At 34.9% G+C, this 15,909-nt stretch overlaps 1 protein-coding gene across 2 annotated transcripts in view; it reads left to right on the top strand.

Moving 5' to 3' along the window:
• The window catches only part of MASTL (microtubule associated serine/threonine kinase like), a 33,695-nt gene that overhangs the window by 14,176 nt on the left and 3,610 nt on the right, over positions 1 to 15,909 (top strand). Inside the window, exons 4-11 of one of the 2 annotated variants that reach the window (XM_036760326.1) lie at positions 1,607 to 1,713; positions 1,960 to 2,110; positions 5,323 to 5,495; positions 7,937 to 9,112; positions 11,130 to 11,268; positions 12,627 to 12,641; positions 14,863 to 14,976; positions 15,068 to 15,169. In XM_036760326.1, the coding sequence (XP_036616221.1) occupies positions 1,607 to 1,713; positions 1,960 to 2,110; positions 5,323 to 5,495; positions 7,937 to 9,112; positions 11,130 to 11,268; positions 12,627 to 12,641; positions 14,863 to 14,976; positions 15,068 to 15,169 (1,977 nt within the window). The remainder of the gene's footprint in view (positions 1 to 1,606; positions 1,714 to 1,959; positions 2,111 to 5,322; positions 5,496 to 7,936; positions 9,113 to 11,129; positions 11,269 to 12,626; positions 12,642 to 14,862; positions 14,977 to 15,067; positions 15,170 to 15,909) is intronic. The other variant, XM_036760327.1, reaches the window with a different exon arrangement.

Here is a 15,909-nt window from a genome sequence, read left to right as displayed (position 1 = left end):
CACACTTTGTTATATTTTATTGTTTGACTTTTTTCTTTGTTAGTTGACACTTGTGAGGAACCCAATGATTATTTACTCCAGTGTGTAGTGGAAAGTTTTAATGATATCTTCCTCCACTAAAGATGAGTCATTAGGAAACTGCTTACCTCCTAATTTTATGTCTCCAAAGGTAGATATTTCATTTAAGATCATTACTGATAAATGATGGTGTTAAACAGATAATACACAGGGGGCACTGACTTCAGACTCCAGCATCTAACAGGTTTACTCTTGATCTGGTCAGACAGGAAAGATGCTTCAAAGGGGTTAATAATAAGCTTTATTCTAGTCTAGTTTTCTCTAACACAGTTATGCTGATAACAGAAGCACCACAAACTCCTACAGTATTCCCTAATCACCCTTCTTGCAGGGGCCACCGAGAAGGGGGGGCAACTACTCTTCCATCTCGATGGGGCCAGTTGGCACAATTTGTGCATTCAGCCCTAAAGGGTTCCCCTAAATCCCCTCAAGCCTCAATGGGGGCCACTTGAGGCAAACACAGATTCCCCCCTTCCAAGCCTTGATGGGGGCTGATCAAAGCACACAGCATTCCAGCTTGTGCATTCAACCATAAAAGTTCCCCAATCACTGACCACCTGTTTTATAGGGCATCAGACAAAGAAGGCATATTGCCAGCAATAGCCTCCCAAGTTTACATCACCTCTTCCCTGTATCTCACTGCGCAGTCACAGTGGATGTTTACAGTTTCAGCACACGTTTATATTATTTATCCTTATATAATGCTGCGCAAGCGTGGTGGAGATGTTTTGAACCATGAGCCTGGGAACTCATATCTAATACTTGGGAAACAGGGATTGTTATGGCCACAGATCCTGGGAAACTCAGGTTGTTATGGCCATAGATCCTGGGAAACTGAACTCTAAGAAATAATAACAAAAATCTACTTTACACACACTAAAATTCGCCATACTTACAGATGGCCATTAACTTTGTTCAGAGAAGACATTCTCAGAACTCCAATTACTTGAATACTTCTAGGTCTGTCTAGGTGATAATACTTGTCCCTTAGAAATTATTAATTCATTAAAATATGTTGTTTTAGAATCCTTTTGATGGTGGTGGACATCATCCATGAATGTTTCTGTATCCATTGGTACTATTTCATAAATGTGAAGGATGAATAAAAGTAGAAAAACCAGTTACAGAGTCATAATGATGATTCTTCTATTAATAATAACTGTCATAATTTAAAGAAGTGTTATTATTGCACAAAATGACATTCCAAGGTATATTTTTTCCATATAGTTAAGCAGTTTTCACTAGTTATTGCACACTCTGGTGCTCACAAATAACCGACTGAGAATTCCAATTTGGATTAGTTCATTTAGGGAAAAAACTTGGTCATATCAACTATTCAGTAAATTGATTTAGTTGGCTAGTATTATATTTCTTTTTTTTTTAATTACATACTGGTATGTTGTGATGCAAAATAGATTTTTAAGAGGGCTTGTTATATGTTGAGCTTTTTCAAGTAAGTGACTATTGATTTAGTGACAGATTAGTATTTTAAAATGAATTAATATAGCAATATTTTTTACGTGTTTAGAGATTAATATGCTGGATATTCTTACAACTCCATCAATGCCTAAACCCAGACAGGACTATTCAAGAACTCCAGGACAAGTTTTATCTCTCATCAGCTCTCTGGGATTTGTAAGTGTTTGACTACAAAGATCTACATAACCCATCCCCTTCCAAAAATACATTTAAACATTTTTTAAAGGTTTTGTATACCATACTTTTAAAAATTTGGTCAAAATTAGGACAAATAGAATTTTAGGTACTTCAGGGAATTCTAGCCAAATTTAATGTTTTGTATGTTTAGCTGTAGTCGTTCTGCTTAATGAATTTTAAACAGTGGGGTGGTTTTTTGTGTTGTGTTTTTTTTTTTTTTTATAGTATACACCAAATGATGAGAAAATGCAAGAAGCAGTTGAAGCTATTTCAAGCCCTGTGTCTGAAATTTCACAGCTTTCTGAGGATTCTTCTTGTCCTATGTCTATAGATCAAAAAGAAAACACTCTATATTCAAGTAAACTTCTACAGTCATGTGAGTATATATAAATATACCAACCAAATAATTTGTGGTTTATAATATTTTGGATGTGAGATGTTCAATAAATTTTTATTGAATGGATGGTTTAAAGTAAAAACATAATGCTTTCCTTTAAATAATAATATTTACTTTACAAATCTCTTATTTAGAGTAGTCTGACACATCAGATTAAGTACGTAAATATCCTTTTTGATATGCGTTGTGGGAACTTTTTTAGGTCAGCAATTTGATAGTGTTTTTATAGTTTGAGGAAAGATGCTTCATAATCTACAAGTGTTTGAGGAACCACTGAACAAATGATAACATATATATAGTGTGCCATTGGTTCCTAGCATTTTTGGAATAGCCACCTTTTTTTGATGTCAAGAAATTTTATGAACTTCTGGTTGATAGAAGTCATATTATTGGTATCCATTAATTCAGAAAAATATGTGAAAAAGGTTTCTGTGTGAATTTAGTAGTGTCTTTAAATTAATCACAACAGTATTTTCATACATTCAAAAATAATGATATACATTGTGAAACATCTACAAAAGGCATGGTTGCCTGTTTATTATACTGCGTCATGTTGTATTCTAAATTTGTACCTGAGCTTGTAGACACTCTGTGGTGAAGGACAGCCAGTGAAAAGGCACAGTGTTGTGAGATGGTGTGTGTTGTATTAGAAACATCAAGGAGACCGAGTGTCCCTGGAACATAGAATGTTTAGAAGGGAGTAACGTGAAGAAGGCTGGGAAGGCAAGAAGGGGCCAGTAAAGAGTAATATAAATCAGACCTTCTATGACACAAATATGGTTTTGATTCCTAAACCAGGGAAGACAAAAACAGAGAAAGAAAACTATAGACTGATTTCCCTCATGAATATTGTTGCAAAAAAAATTTTAATAAGACACTGGCAAGGCAATTACAGCAATACATCACGAAGATCACATACTATAACCAGGAATTTAGGGCTGGTTCAATATTAGGAAAACTATAAGCATAACTAACTGTATCAAAAACAAAAACAACAAAAATCGTATGATTATGCGAATAGATGTAGAAAAAGCTTTTGCCGAAATACAACACTCATACCTTGTAAAAAAAAAAAAAAAAACCAGAAAGCATAGGAATAAATGGAGTCTTTCTCAAAATGATTGATATCTCTCTAAAACCAAAAGCAAGAATTATCTGTAATGAGAGTAAACTAGAAACCTTCCCAATAGTATCAGGTGAAGCAAGGATGTCCATTATCACCATTATTATTCAATATTGTATTAGAAATGCTAGGTATAGCCATAAGACAAGAAAAAGAAATTGAAGGAATAAGAATAGGCAATGAGGAAACAAAATTATTATTCTTTGCAAACTATATGATGGTATATTTAGAGAACTCTAGAGAATCAGTGAAAAAAACTAATTGAAACAATTGACAATTTTAATAAAGTTTAAGATATAAAATAAACCCACACAAATCATCAGCATTTCTGATGCAACGAGAAGAGAGAGAAATTTCACTTAAAGTAACAACAGGCAGTATATAAGATACAATTACAAAACACTTTTTGCACAAATAAAGGTAGATCTAACAATTGGAGAAATATTGTTCATGGACAGGCCAAGCCAACATAATAAAAATGACAATTCTACCTAACTTATTTATTGAGTGCTATACCAATCAAACCATCAAATAATTATTTTATAGAGCTAGAAAAAAATCATAGAACTCATCTGGAAGAACAAAAGGTCAAGAATATCAAGGGAATCAATGAAAAAAATGTGAAGAAAGGTGTTCTAGCAGCATCAGATTTCAAACTATGTTTCAAAATAGTAACCATCAAAATAATCTGGTATTGGCTAAGAAATAGAATGGTAGATCAGAGGAATAGATTAGGTGCCCAATACACAGTAGTAATGATCACAGTAATCTTGGGTTTGAAGAGCCCTAAGAACCAATTAGGAGCAAAAATTCACCTTTTGACAAAAATTGTTGGGAAAACTGGAAAGCAGTTTTTCAGTTTGGATCATAGGATGTTTAGCTGTATTGATTTAGAAATCATCAAGACACAGGATAATAAAATGAATTTGAGCTTTTAACGCTGGAGGAAAAACAAAAGGAAGGAGAGATTTTGTGAAGGTAGAGTCAACAGGATTTGGAGACAGATTTGATAGGAGTCCAGGACTATATGTGCCTAGGTTGAGAGTCTGGGTGACTGGGAGAATGGTGGTGCCTTTGACACTAATAGGGAAATTCGAAAGTGAGAGTTTTAGAATAAAGATAATAAGTTCAATTTTGGGTGTGTTGAATTTGAGATGTCTATGAGACTTATGGTTTGAGGTGTCCAGTAAATAGTTGGAGATGTGAGACTGAATGTCAGGGGAGGTTAGGGCTGGAAAAATAGACGTGAGAATTATCTTCTCAGAGAAGATAATTAATTGAATCCATGGAAGCTGATGAGATCACCAAATGAAATAGTATAGAGGGAGAAAAGGAGGAGAGATATTCACCTTTAGTGGACATGACCCTGAATGAAGATCCAGCAAAGGATATTCAGAGTGGTCAGATGGATGAGAGTTCAGAGAATCAAGGGAGAGCAATGACTCAAAAATCTCAAGGGAAGAGACTAGCAAGAAGACGGTGCCATTGTTGTATCAGAGGATGCAGAGAAGTCAAGGATGACAATCAGGAAAAAGTTATTGTATTTGGCAATTAAAAGATCATTGGTAACTTTGGGGGGAGTGGTTTCAGTTTAATGATGAAATTGGAAGCCAGATTGCAGTGGTATGAGAGGAGAGGCTATTGAGACATGAACTTTCGACAGCTTTTCCTAGGAGTTTGGCTGGGAAAGGGAGGAGGGATTTAGGACAAAACAAACTGATTAGTCTTGATTTTAGACTAATAATATTTGCCTCTACTAGCAGACTCTTGATTTAACTTTGGATTTTCATTATTTTTTAGCTTCTAAATAATTTACCAGTCTTCATGAATGTGTATAGATTATACATGTAGTAACCAATGTGTATGTTTGGCAGAAAAAGATAGTATTGTTTTGGGTTAATTGTTAATGTTATATAGGAAATAGTTCTCTTTCTATCATAGGTGATTTTATTCTATTGATTGTAGGCAAAGGGAAAAGTCCAGTTAGATTAGAACAAAAGAAATATAAGCATAAACTTTAAATTTTAATGTTGAAGTACATGAACTTTTAATATTTCTTTGTTTCAAGGTCTTGATACTGCTGTTTTAAACCCTGGGGTGCCAGTGAAGTATCTGACTCCCAATCTACTGCAATCCAGAAACACACTTGGTACTTCTAGTACCAGTAGCCAGTCTCACACTTTTGTGTCCAGTTTGGAGTCTGAGTGCTGCAGCAGCCCCAGATGGGAGCAGGACAACCAGGTTAAAGTAGCAGTTTTCCTCTCCCCCCGCCCCAGCCCCCCCCCCCGACAATAACATATGTCATGTAAATCATAGTGGTACACTGCCTAGCTGTTCATATTTAACCTGCAAGCTAAATAGTCTTTGTTCTCTGACCATTCAGATTATTCTCCATTCTGCTAACTATTCTGTGTTGGGCTGGGTGTTGAATGAAATCTTTTTATAGACTATAGACTGTCTTCTGAAAAAAAAATTTGGAATAAATATTCCTAGCTTAATTTTGAATGAATGTGATGGATTATAGACCTTAAAAATGTTAAATTGTTATGGTTCCACCTACAGGTTAAGATTTCATGTTCTTAACTGTCTTAATATACAGTGTTTTGAGCTTATCCCACACCTTCATGCAGTATTTTGGTATGATTAGTTGGTTTAACTGTAATAGCTATACTCTCCACCTTTAACTAAAAATTCATGGTCTACAAATATTAGTGATTAAAAAGAGCAATAGGTAATATCTACATGTTAAGGTTCATGTGTTTCTCGGAAATCACGTGGGATCCATAGATGTTTGTTAATCTATATTTTCATTTTTACTTCTCCCAACATTTGTGTCTATTAATGCAGTTTATATTTTGTCATAAGTACAACTACATGTAACTTGTGATTTTAAGGGCAACATTTAAAAGTAAAATTAAATAAGATGGGGTTTTGTGTTGTTACCAGAGGTACAAGAGCTGTAGCTAGTAATGAGATTTTTTTTCATCATGACAACAGAGAAAATAAACAAACCAACAAGCCATGAGAAGCTAAAAGAATGAGAATCTTTACCCTCAATAAACAGAGCTTACTAAGAGGAAGCTAATTCTGCATACTTAGCACAGTGGTCGCTTTTTCTAGCCTTGAGGGCTTTTAACCACTAATTTAATGCAACCATGCTCTTAAAAATAATTTAGGCAAATTATTTAGCAAGATTATTTTTTCAACTTTATTTTACATTAATTTGCATGTTAAGGTATTAAGTCTGAATTTTACCAAAGTGAAATTAAAATTTATATTACTTTAAGACTACCTCATGAGAGGAGACCACAGTTACCACCAACCACCACTGTGGATAGAGGGTCAGGAAGACTTGGCTTCAGGTATCGCCTCTGTCTCATCATTCTGGCTGTGTGCTTGGGCAAACTGAATAACTTTAGTGCCTCCAGCTAACTGTCTGAAGAAATGCAACTTACAAAACATGTGCTTAGCTGAACTGGTAAGGAAGAAGTTTCCTCACCAGGAATTCCCTCCATTGATAAAATCACAGCTCCACTTCAAATCAGTAAACTTAATAAATGAGTGATAAAATGTTGAGATAGCTTTGTACTTAACCACAAGTTGATTTGATCTTGTCATAATGGTGTTATACAAGGTCTCAGCCTGGCATAATGGATAGAGGACTGGGTTCTAGTCCTACCTTTGACACACACTGGCCCCCCTGGGAAGGTTACTTAACTTCTCAATGCTCTACAGTTGTAGGACTATAAGGTGCAGAGAAGGTACTGACCCTGAATTGAAGGAGGGAATGTGTTCACCAAATAGTTCTCTGTGCATAATGTAATAGGTCCAACCTTTATCTCCATCCCATATAATGGTACTATTTGGAAGGTTTCCTACTTAATGAAATTATTTGCTTAATGTTTTTTCCTCCTTCTCAGTGCTAAAGTATTCTTGAAGCCATTAGCTGTCGTGGTTGGATGCTCCGACCTTCCTCTAGCCTCTCTGCCCTTTAATTTCTTCCACACTGCCAGGTTAATCTTTCTTTTGTATAGATCATCTACTTAAAATCCTTCAGTGGTTTCCTCTTGCTTGGCAAATGTTTTAGACTTAACTTAGCCCTCTGCAACCTTGTGTCTCTTTTTCTTTTCCTTATCTTATACTGCCCCTTTCACATGTCACCTTTTTATCCAAACTGTACTCCTAGTGGTCAATTAGGTGCATCAAGCACTTTGTTTTCTCTGCCTTGCTTATTCCATTTCCTGGGTCCGACACACCATATCCCCCTGCCACCAACTCCTAATCCCCTTTTAAATTTTGAAATCCTACCAGCTGTTTAAGGCCTGGCTCAAATGTTAACTCTCAAGAAGTCTTAGGAATCATCTTTCCTTGCTCTAATTACACAAAACACACTGAACTCTTGTGAAATGACTATTCTTTTTCCACACTATAGTTTTTATGTGATTTGCGTATTTATATGTATGTGTGTTCTGTGTTCCCTGCTAAATTGTAAGCTCCATATAGAAAGTAAGGCAAAGTTGCTTTGTGACTTCAAATTGCCCTCAAAGCTTAGCGTAGTGCTAATATGTAGTGGATGATTAACAATAGTTTTTGAAAGTCTGTTTGAATGAAAGGAGGGATGTAAATAATTTGTCAAAAGTTGGGGTGGAATTATTAAATTGTAATTTTTTTTTTTTCTTTAGGAAAGTGATGACGCCCTTGGTTCTGTATCTATGAAACTGAGTAATGATGCAGTGGAAAAGCCTTCAAGTACTAAACTTGTGAATGCTAAAGAAACTAAAAGTTTAAAGAAGAAGGATCTTGAATCAGCCATTTCTCCAATTGGTGTTAGTAATGGTTTCATGCCTGCTGATGTCGGGACTGCCTCATCAATTACTTCAGAAGCCAAAAATCTTGTTAGGAAATGCCTTTCTGAAAATAAAGTCTGGGAAGAAAAAGAACTTTCAACATATAGAGGTTGCATGAGTACTGAGACTGTAGAGCCTGGTTTACAGCAGCCACGTCATTTTTTAGTGGATTCTGACAAAGGTGATGTGGTTGAGGAGCATGAAGCGAAAAAAGGCTTAAAGAGGAGCTTTAAATTAGTTGACACTAGTCCCTGTGAGGAGATTATTCAGAACAAAAAAACCAGTTCGGAGTATAGACGTGGTTATACCATCGATTTTTATTCAAATCAAGATACAGGTTTGACATCTGACATCAACTGCCTTATGCTATCTGGAGACAGAAGCAATCAAGTTGACTGTGATGACAAGGAGAATGTTGTCAACAGTTCTGTTTGTGAGCAACAGACACCAGAAAGATCAGTTACTGAAATGATAGAGAAAAATCTTCTGCGTGAACTAGATGAAGACTGTGAAAAAAACAGTAAGAGAGATTCTGTGGGTTCTAGTTTTCTATATTCTGATGATGATAGAGCTCAGAAAAGTATATGTATGGAATCTGATACTTCTTTCCCTGGAATGTCTGTTGTTGAAAGCTCTTTAGAAAACCACTCCTTGGATCAAGATAAAAGTATTAAAGAATTCTCTTTTGAAGAATCAAAAATTGAAGACCTAATGACCATATCACCAAGCTGTCAGGAAAATAACTTGCCCAGAGAGGCTATCCAGGATACTAAACTTTATAGCATGCTAGCCCCTTCCTCATCAGAGGTAGTAAAAGCATTAAATCTATTTAAGAAAAATGCTGTCGCTTTTCGAAGTTATAACAGTCAAATAAATTCATTCAATGCATTTGAACCATCAAAAATCAGTATTGCTTCTTTGGAAAGAATGGACATCTCCTGTGCTTATACTGGTTCTCATCCCATGTCATGTACCCCTGCTCAAAAAGATAAGTCATCTTTGGTAAATCAGGTATGCATATAATTTTTCTAATGGAATTTTACCTTTTAATTGCAAAAAACCATTTACCTCGTAAAGCATGTAACAATAATTCCACCTAATGTTTGTGTAACACATAATGTTTTTAATGAATCTTCATATGACTTCTTTCATTCGAGCGATACAACTATGAGGTAAATAAGTATATTCTCATTTCTGGATGAAGAAGCTGAAATATGAAGATCCTAAGTTACTTTCCCAAGGTGAATCTGTATTATAGCTGGGACTAGATTAAGATCCAGGTGTTCTGACTCCCACTCCATTGTTGTTTCAAGTATGGGGTGTTCAGGGAGGACTAGCTTCTCTGGTGTGAGGGCCAGCTGAACCCTTTTCATGCCCCAAGCATGTGAGTATTTCCCACAGCGGAATGGGCAAATGAGAACAGTTTGTTCTCTCCAAAGAGAGAGTGAAGCTAATGACATTGTGCAACTTTGCCTTACTTAAATCCAATTCACATGCAAGTTAAGACGTTTTGAAAACAAAGGACAAATGGCAACAGCAGCCATGTGTACTTTGTATACAAGGTATTTTGATTATTTTTTTTTCTGCACTCAGGTCTTCCTGATTCCAGGGCCTATGTTCTATCCAGCTGCCTTGATTCTTTTCCAAACACAGGCTCTTTCGGTTATGAAAATTCAACTCATAAATATAAATTCTTTTTAAAATATTCATTTCCTGACAGTCTTTTTATTTACAAACTCATTTCCCCCTCTTTTAAGAGGCAGCATGATGTAGCAAGGCCCTCAGCTTCTGAGTTTCAACTATCTGTTAAATAGTGATAATAATAAACTATTTCATGGGAGGATTGTGTTACAACGAGAGATAATTCGTGTGAAAGCACTGAGAAAATATCTGTAAAGTTGTGTAGCACCATGTAAGTGTAAGAGGCTATTTATACCTTCCTCTTTCTAATTATTCTATTGCCTTTATAACCCATTTATCTCCCTTTTTAATGAGTCCTAGTATTTTAATCAGTTCTTATTGTTGGGGAAGTTAATTTTCAAGCATGTTCTTTCTGCTTCTACACATCTGAATCTCCTTAATGTATATGCACTGTTCGGCAGCACCAAGTTACCTTAAATGTCACCAATGTGTAGTGTTTTGCATTTTACAAAGCATACACCACATACTATCTCTTTAGAAGTTTGTGACAAATCTTAAGGTTTGCAGGTAAGTGCTATTATACAGATGAGGAGACTGGGAAATTGAGGTTAAACAAATCCCTGAAGGTCACAGAAGTGACAGCAGGTGCAAAGACCAGGCCATTTCAAGGATCCAGCATCCTCTGTCAGACCATGCTGTTCATCGACTGTTCCCTGCTGTGCACTTTTTACTTTGTTCTTTTTCCCCCCTTCCTCCCCTCACTCTCCCAAGAAGGCTGCAATTAAGCATGGATATATTTTTATATCCTCTCATACCTCATTTGTATAAGATAATTACTATTTTTACCTTTTCCTAGAGGTTTACTTTTTACTGTCACATCATACTCAGCACTACCTCAATCTCTTTTTCAAACTACCTGATTACTGATAGCAATCTTAGACATACGATTTCCATTTCCTCGCATTAAAAGTAAGCAATCTATCCTTATTGAGCCCCTTGCAATTAGTCTTTGATGTTTACCTTACATTTCTTTTGAATCTTGGATGTCAAATTTTCTATTGATTTCAGGCCTTTTTGCAACAAAATCCTAAAAGTCTGGCAATTCATTGAATTTCTTTTTTTTTTATTCAGGATTATTGTTCATTGACTGTTATAGAAAGTCTTCAGAATTAGGCCCTATTGTAATTCCATTGTCAGGAGAAAAAAATGTTCTTCAGCAATTGTAATTTCACATAGTCCAACATTTATCAAGTATATGTTATGTGTCTAATAGGCTTTAATTTAACAATTTTCATTCCCTATTGGGGTGGCAAAGTACTATAATATTTAAATATTGAAGAATTAAAGACTTTTGTTGTATTTATTTATTTTTTAACTGTTGTAACAGACTCCATGTCAGGCAAAGTTAGGGACTCCATACCGAACCCCAAAGAGTGTGAGAAGAGGAGCAGCCCCAGTGGACGGTGGGCGAATTCTTGGAACCCCTGACTACTTGGCACCTGAATTGTTGTTGAGCAGTTCTCATGGTAAGATACAAAAACTCAGTTATTGAAGTGTTTGTTATTATTTATTTGTATTTTAAGATAAATTTATTTCATTCTGCTTTGGATTTGAGCTCCAGAATAAAAAAGTTCTACTTAATAAAAGTCACACACCTGGTGATATCAGACATGTCACTTTTCTCTGGTCTCAGTTTCACCTCTAAAAGGGACAAGATGACATCAAATTCATTTACAGCTCTAGCTCTGGGATCCTCTGATTTTAGAGAAAAAGTTCCTAGAAAGACCAAATTAATTTGTTTTTGGAGCTAGAAAGAACTTTGGAGAGGTGATCGAGAGTAATTCTCCATTTTAAGTATAAAGAAACTTGAGGCCTCCCTAGAACAAATGATTCTTTGCCCAGGACTAAGAATTGAGGTCTCTTAGCCCATTGGTCAGTGGTTTTTATACTTGACTGCTGGGCCAGGTGACCCTGGATGAGACACTGAACCAGTTTCTGCCTCAGTTTCCTCAGCTGTAAAAAGGATAATAGCACTTATCTTCCAGGGTTGTTGTGAGGATCAAACAAGATAATATTTGTAAAGCACTTATTTAGCACAGTGCCTGGCACATAATAGGTGCTAAATAAATGCTTATTCCCTTCCCCTTTCCTTCCATTGCAGACATGGGACTGTGAATCCAGGCCCAAGTCTCTGATTCAGTCCTAGTTGGTACTCCGTGGTTGACCTCAAAAATCTGTGTCTCCATGTCATATTATAAAAGTAAGATTTTTTTTAATTCCAAATTTAAGGAGTAACTTTGCAAGATCCTGTTTTTAGTAGTATATCTAGTTATGTTAACTGTAACCATTAGGGTGTTGGTTTGTTACTTCCTTTTTGTATCAGAAAATGACTTATGAAACATTTGTTTATATTTAATCTACTGAAATAACAAAATCAATTGATTAACAGCATTTATATTTCAGGGAGCAATTGACTGATTTTAATAAGTAAATGTTCGATGATAATAGTAACAGCTAACATTTATATAGCTCTTATTATGTGCCAGGCCCTGTGCTGAGCACTTCACCATTATTATCTCATTTAATCCTCACAACAACGAGGTAGGTGTTCTTATTATCCCCCTTTTACAGATGAGGAAACCGAGGCAAACAGGTTAAATGACTTGCCCAGGGTCATGTTGCTACTGTCTGTGGTTTAATTTGCCCTCAGGTCTTCCTGACTCTAGGCCCATTGCTCGGACCCCCTATGCCACAATGTATTAGATGCTGATACTGATATAGCAGAAAGGATGAATAGGGGTTGAAATCCTTCTCATTAACACTTCATACAGTGTTATTCAGGATTTGTAATTGTTGTGCCTAATTGCTGTTCTCTTATATGCAGGATTTGTGACTTCTGGTGAGTGAACTTTCTATAAAGTATATTTGACTAAACAGAATAGTCAAAGTATAACTAGATCATATTACTAAGGAGATTATTTTTCATTTGATTTTCAAATATATAAGTTAATCATCTTACTGTTTTATGAGTAGTAAGGCATCTAGATAGGATCATAATGGCAAGATTCACCTTCTGTGGAGAGAAATATGAGTATGTTGTAATAATAACATAAGGTGAGTCTCCCACCTTGTAATAAAGGGAGCACCTGACAAACAAGCTAGAATGAGAAATTAGGAAATTATTCTAGGTCCGTTCAAAAATAGGAATGTACAAGAATTTACATTTCATTTTATCATTTCCAATTTTAGAAATGGGTTTCACCTTAACATCCAGGTTTTATAAACCATAAAGTTATTCTCAGTATTTATCTGGATGACCTAATGTATTCTATTTAGCAACATTTATCATGATAATGTTCTTTTCCAAACTTGTGATCTTATTAGACTTTGACTAAAGTATATATGCATATATGGCATGTATTTGTAGACATCCACGTATTTATTTTTGGTGTAAGCGCATTTGGGCTTAGCTGGGAAAGAGGCTTTAATTTCTGTCTTTAAAAAACTAAATATGTGCTTTCTCCAGGCTTCCTATTCTTATTTCAATGTAATGAAGCTTCACTTGCCTAAAATACTTTTAAAGATCAAAAGTAAAATTTTAAATGTTTTTTAACATGGTTTACTAACTCTCTTAAGACTTAAGGGAATTGTGCTTTTCTGAAGCCAAAAGAAACCAAAGCTTATCACGTATCTGTACTTTGTGTGCTTTAGGGAGAAGGTATTATTATGTATCATAGGTGCAAACACATTCTAAATTGCATACTTTCTTCACCCTATTGGCACATTCCACACTGCTTTGCCTGCTTTTATAGTGAAATGGTGGCAGTTGCTTGACTAAAACTATTAATTTTTTAAAATTATCTTCTGGTTATTTTAAATAAATTAATCTTTGTATGTCTTAATACTGTAGTACATTAGAATTCCTACATAGAACTTGTGCTAATTAAGATAGGGCCTGAACCAAAGTTTATTTTATTTAGCAGACTTCTAAGTCAAAAATGTAAACCATATTTTGCTCTCATTATTTAAATACTTCTCCAAATAACTTTTTAGGTACTATTAAAAGCAGCCCTTTATCGGCACACAATTTACATGCTATGTAAAAATCAACTTATATATTAAAATAGGTCCTCTCAGTACTTAATAAGGACAGCTAGGTTACATAGTGGATAGTGCTGGGCCTTGAGTCAGGAAGGTTCATCTTCCTGAGTTCAAATCTGGTCTCAGACTGTGTGACTCGGAGCAAGTCATTTAAGCCTGTTTATGTCAGTTCCTCATCTGTAAAATGAGATGGAGAAGGAAATGACAAACCACTGCAGTAAGAAGACTTGACAAAACTGAAAAATAGTGCTTAAAGCCATAGTTTGAATGAATGTGTTAGCCTAATTTGGATTACGATATATACTTGAAAGTAGAAACTACACTTGAACAGAATTCACGTTTTGACTTCCTATAAGTTGGCCCAACGTAAAGGGATTTTGTTGTAAAATAAAATTGTATTAAATCAAAACAGCAAATTATTAAAGATGATTTAGAGTTAACTAGCTTTGCCATTAAAAGAACATTATCATATCAAATCAGAGGTTGCCTCATTTTTAACTACCTTACCTAAATCAATATCGGAATAATGACACATTGTTTAACTATTTAGATAGAGGAAGGATCTTAGGAAGAAACCTTTTTTTATTATCTCATCTTTATTTTGGTTGTGTGCTAAGATTTTCATCATGACTATGTTCAGGAAAATAAACGTAAATAACATATAAGAACATAAAAAGTAAATAACAGGTAAATTTGCCCAGTTGTAGAATGGGAAGCAGTAGATCAAGATATAATTCTTACTTCTTAATGATTTTTTTATTCTCAGTTACTTCCCCAAACTCTTAAATTTCATATAGAAGATGCCATGTTAGGAGTATTAATGCCAACCAAAAATTCCTTTTCTTTGGTTCATTCTGTGATATAGATAAACCCAAATCTCTTAGAAAATAGGAAAGGAAGCATTAAAGGAGAATTATTTCACTTGAAAAGACTGGCTGGCCCATATCTAGTCAGAAGAAAAGTCATGCTTTGACCTTGGAAAATGACTACAATTTCAGCTACTTTCTCTTAAATTTCAGGTCCTGCGGTAGATTGGTGGGCACTTGGAGTTTGCTTATTTGAGTTTCTAACAGGAATTCCACCCTTCAATGATGAAACACCACAGCATGTATTCCAGAATATTTTGAAAAGAGGTAATTTTTTTCTATTAAGACCTGTTTTACTGATTAATTTTATTTATTTAAGCAACAATTGACAAACCGGTATATGTATTTATATTTCTAGATATCCCTTGGCCTGAAGATGAAGAAAAATTGTCTGATAATTGTCAGAGTGCAATAGAAGTCCTTTTAACAATAGATAGTTCAAAAAGAGCTGGACTAAAAGGTAAGATTTAATATTTTCCTTTAAGTTTTATTGATGCCTTTGTTTTTAACCTCAGTTTTTTCATTTTATGTTGTCTGCCCCTTATTTTATGAAATGTGTTTCTCTGATTAAGTTCCATATCTCATTTTTTAAAGATTTTGATTTCATCTCTGTGCAATAACCCAGATAGGGAATTAACATAGATAAATGTTATCTCAATAGCAATTCCTATGTATGTGACCAAAGGATATGAGCAGACAGATTTTGAAAGAATTGCAAGTAGTTAACCAATTTGAATTTGCTTCAGATTACTAATAATAATAAGAGAAATGTGATTTAAAACAATTCTACAGTTTCACTTTACACTCAGCAAATGGGCAAAAAGTGAAAATAGTTAATGTCAAAAAAGCTGTGAAAAGGCAGACATAACTAATCCATTGTTGGGGTTGTTTCAAATTGTTCTAACAATTCTGAAAGGCAGTTTGGAATTTTATGCCCCAAAAGTTTTACTACATATATTTTGACCCAGTAATACCGCTACTAGGCATACTTCCACAAAGAGATCAAATAAAGAAGGAAAAGAACCTACATGCACAAAAATATTTTTAGCAGTTCTTGTTTGCTTTTGTAGTGGTGAAAAAAAAAAAAAAACAACCCCCTGGAAACCAAGAGGTGTGCATCAGTTGGGAAATAAATAAAAAAAATTATGATATGTGAAGGTAATGGAAGATGAAGGGAATAGCTTCAGAGAAATATAAAAT

The sequence above is a fragment of the Trichosurus vulpecula genome, chromosome 5, assembly GCF_011100635.1.
Source record: "Trichosurus vulpecula isolate mTriVul1 chromosome 5, mTriVul1.pri, whole genome shotgun sequence".
Classification (NCBI taxonomy): Eukaryota; Metazoa; Chordata; class Mammalia; order Diprotodontia; family Phalangeridae; genus Trichosurus; species Trichosurus vulpecula.
The sequence above is the reverse complement of the archived record's forward strand: the minus strand, read 5'-3'. Positions and strand labels throughout refer to the sequence as shown.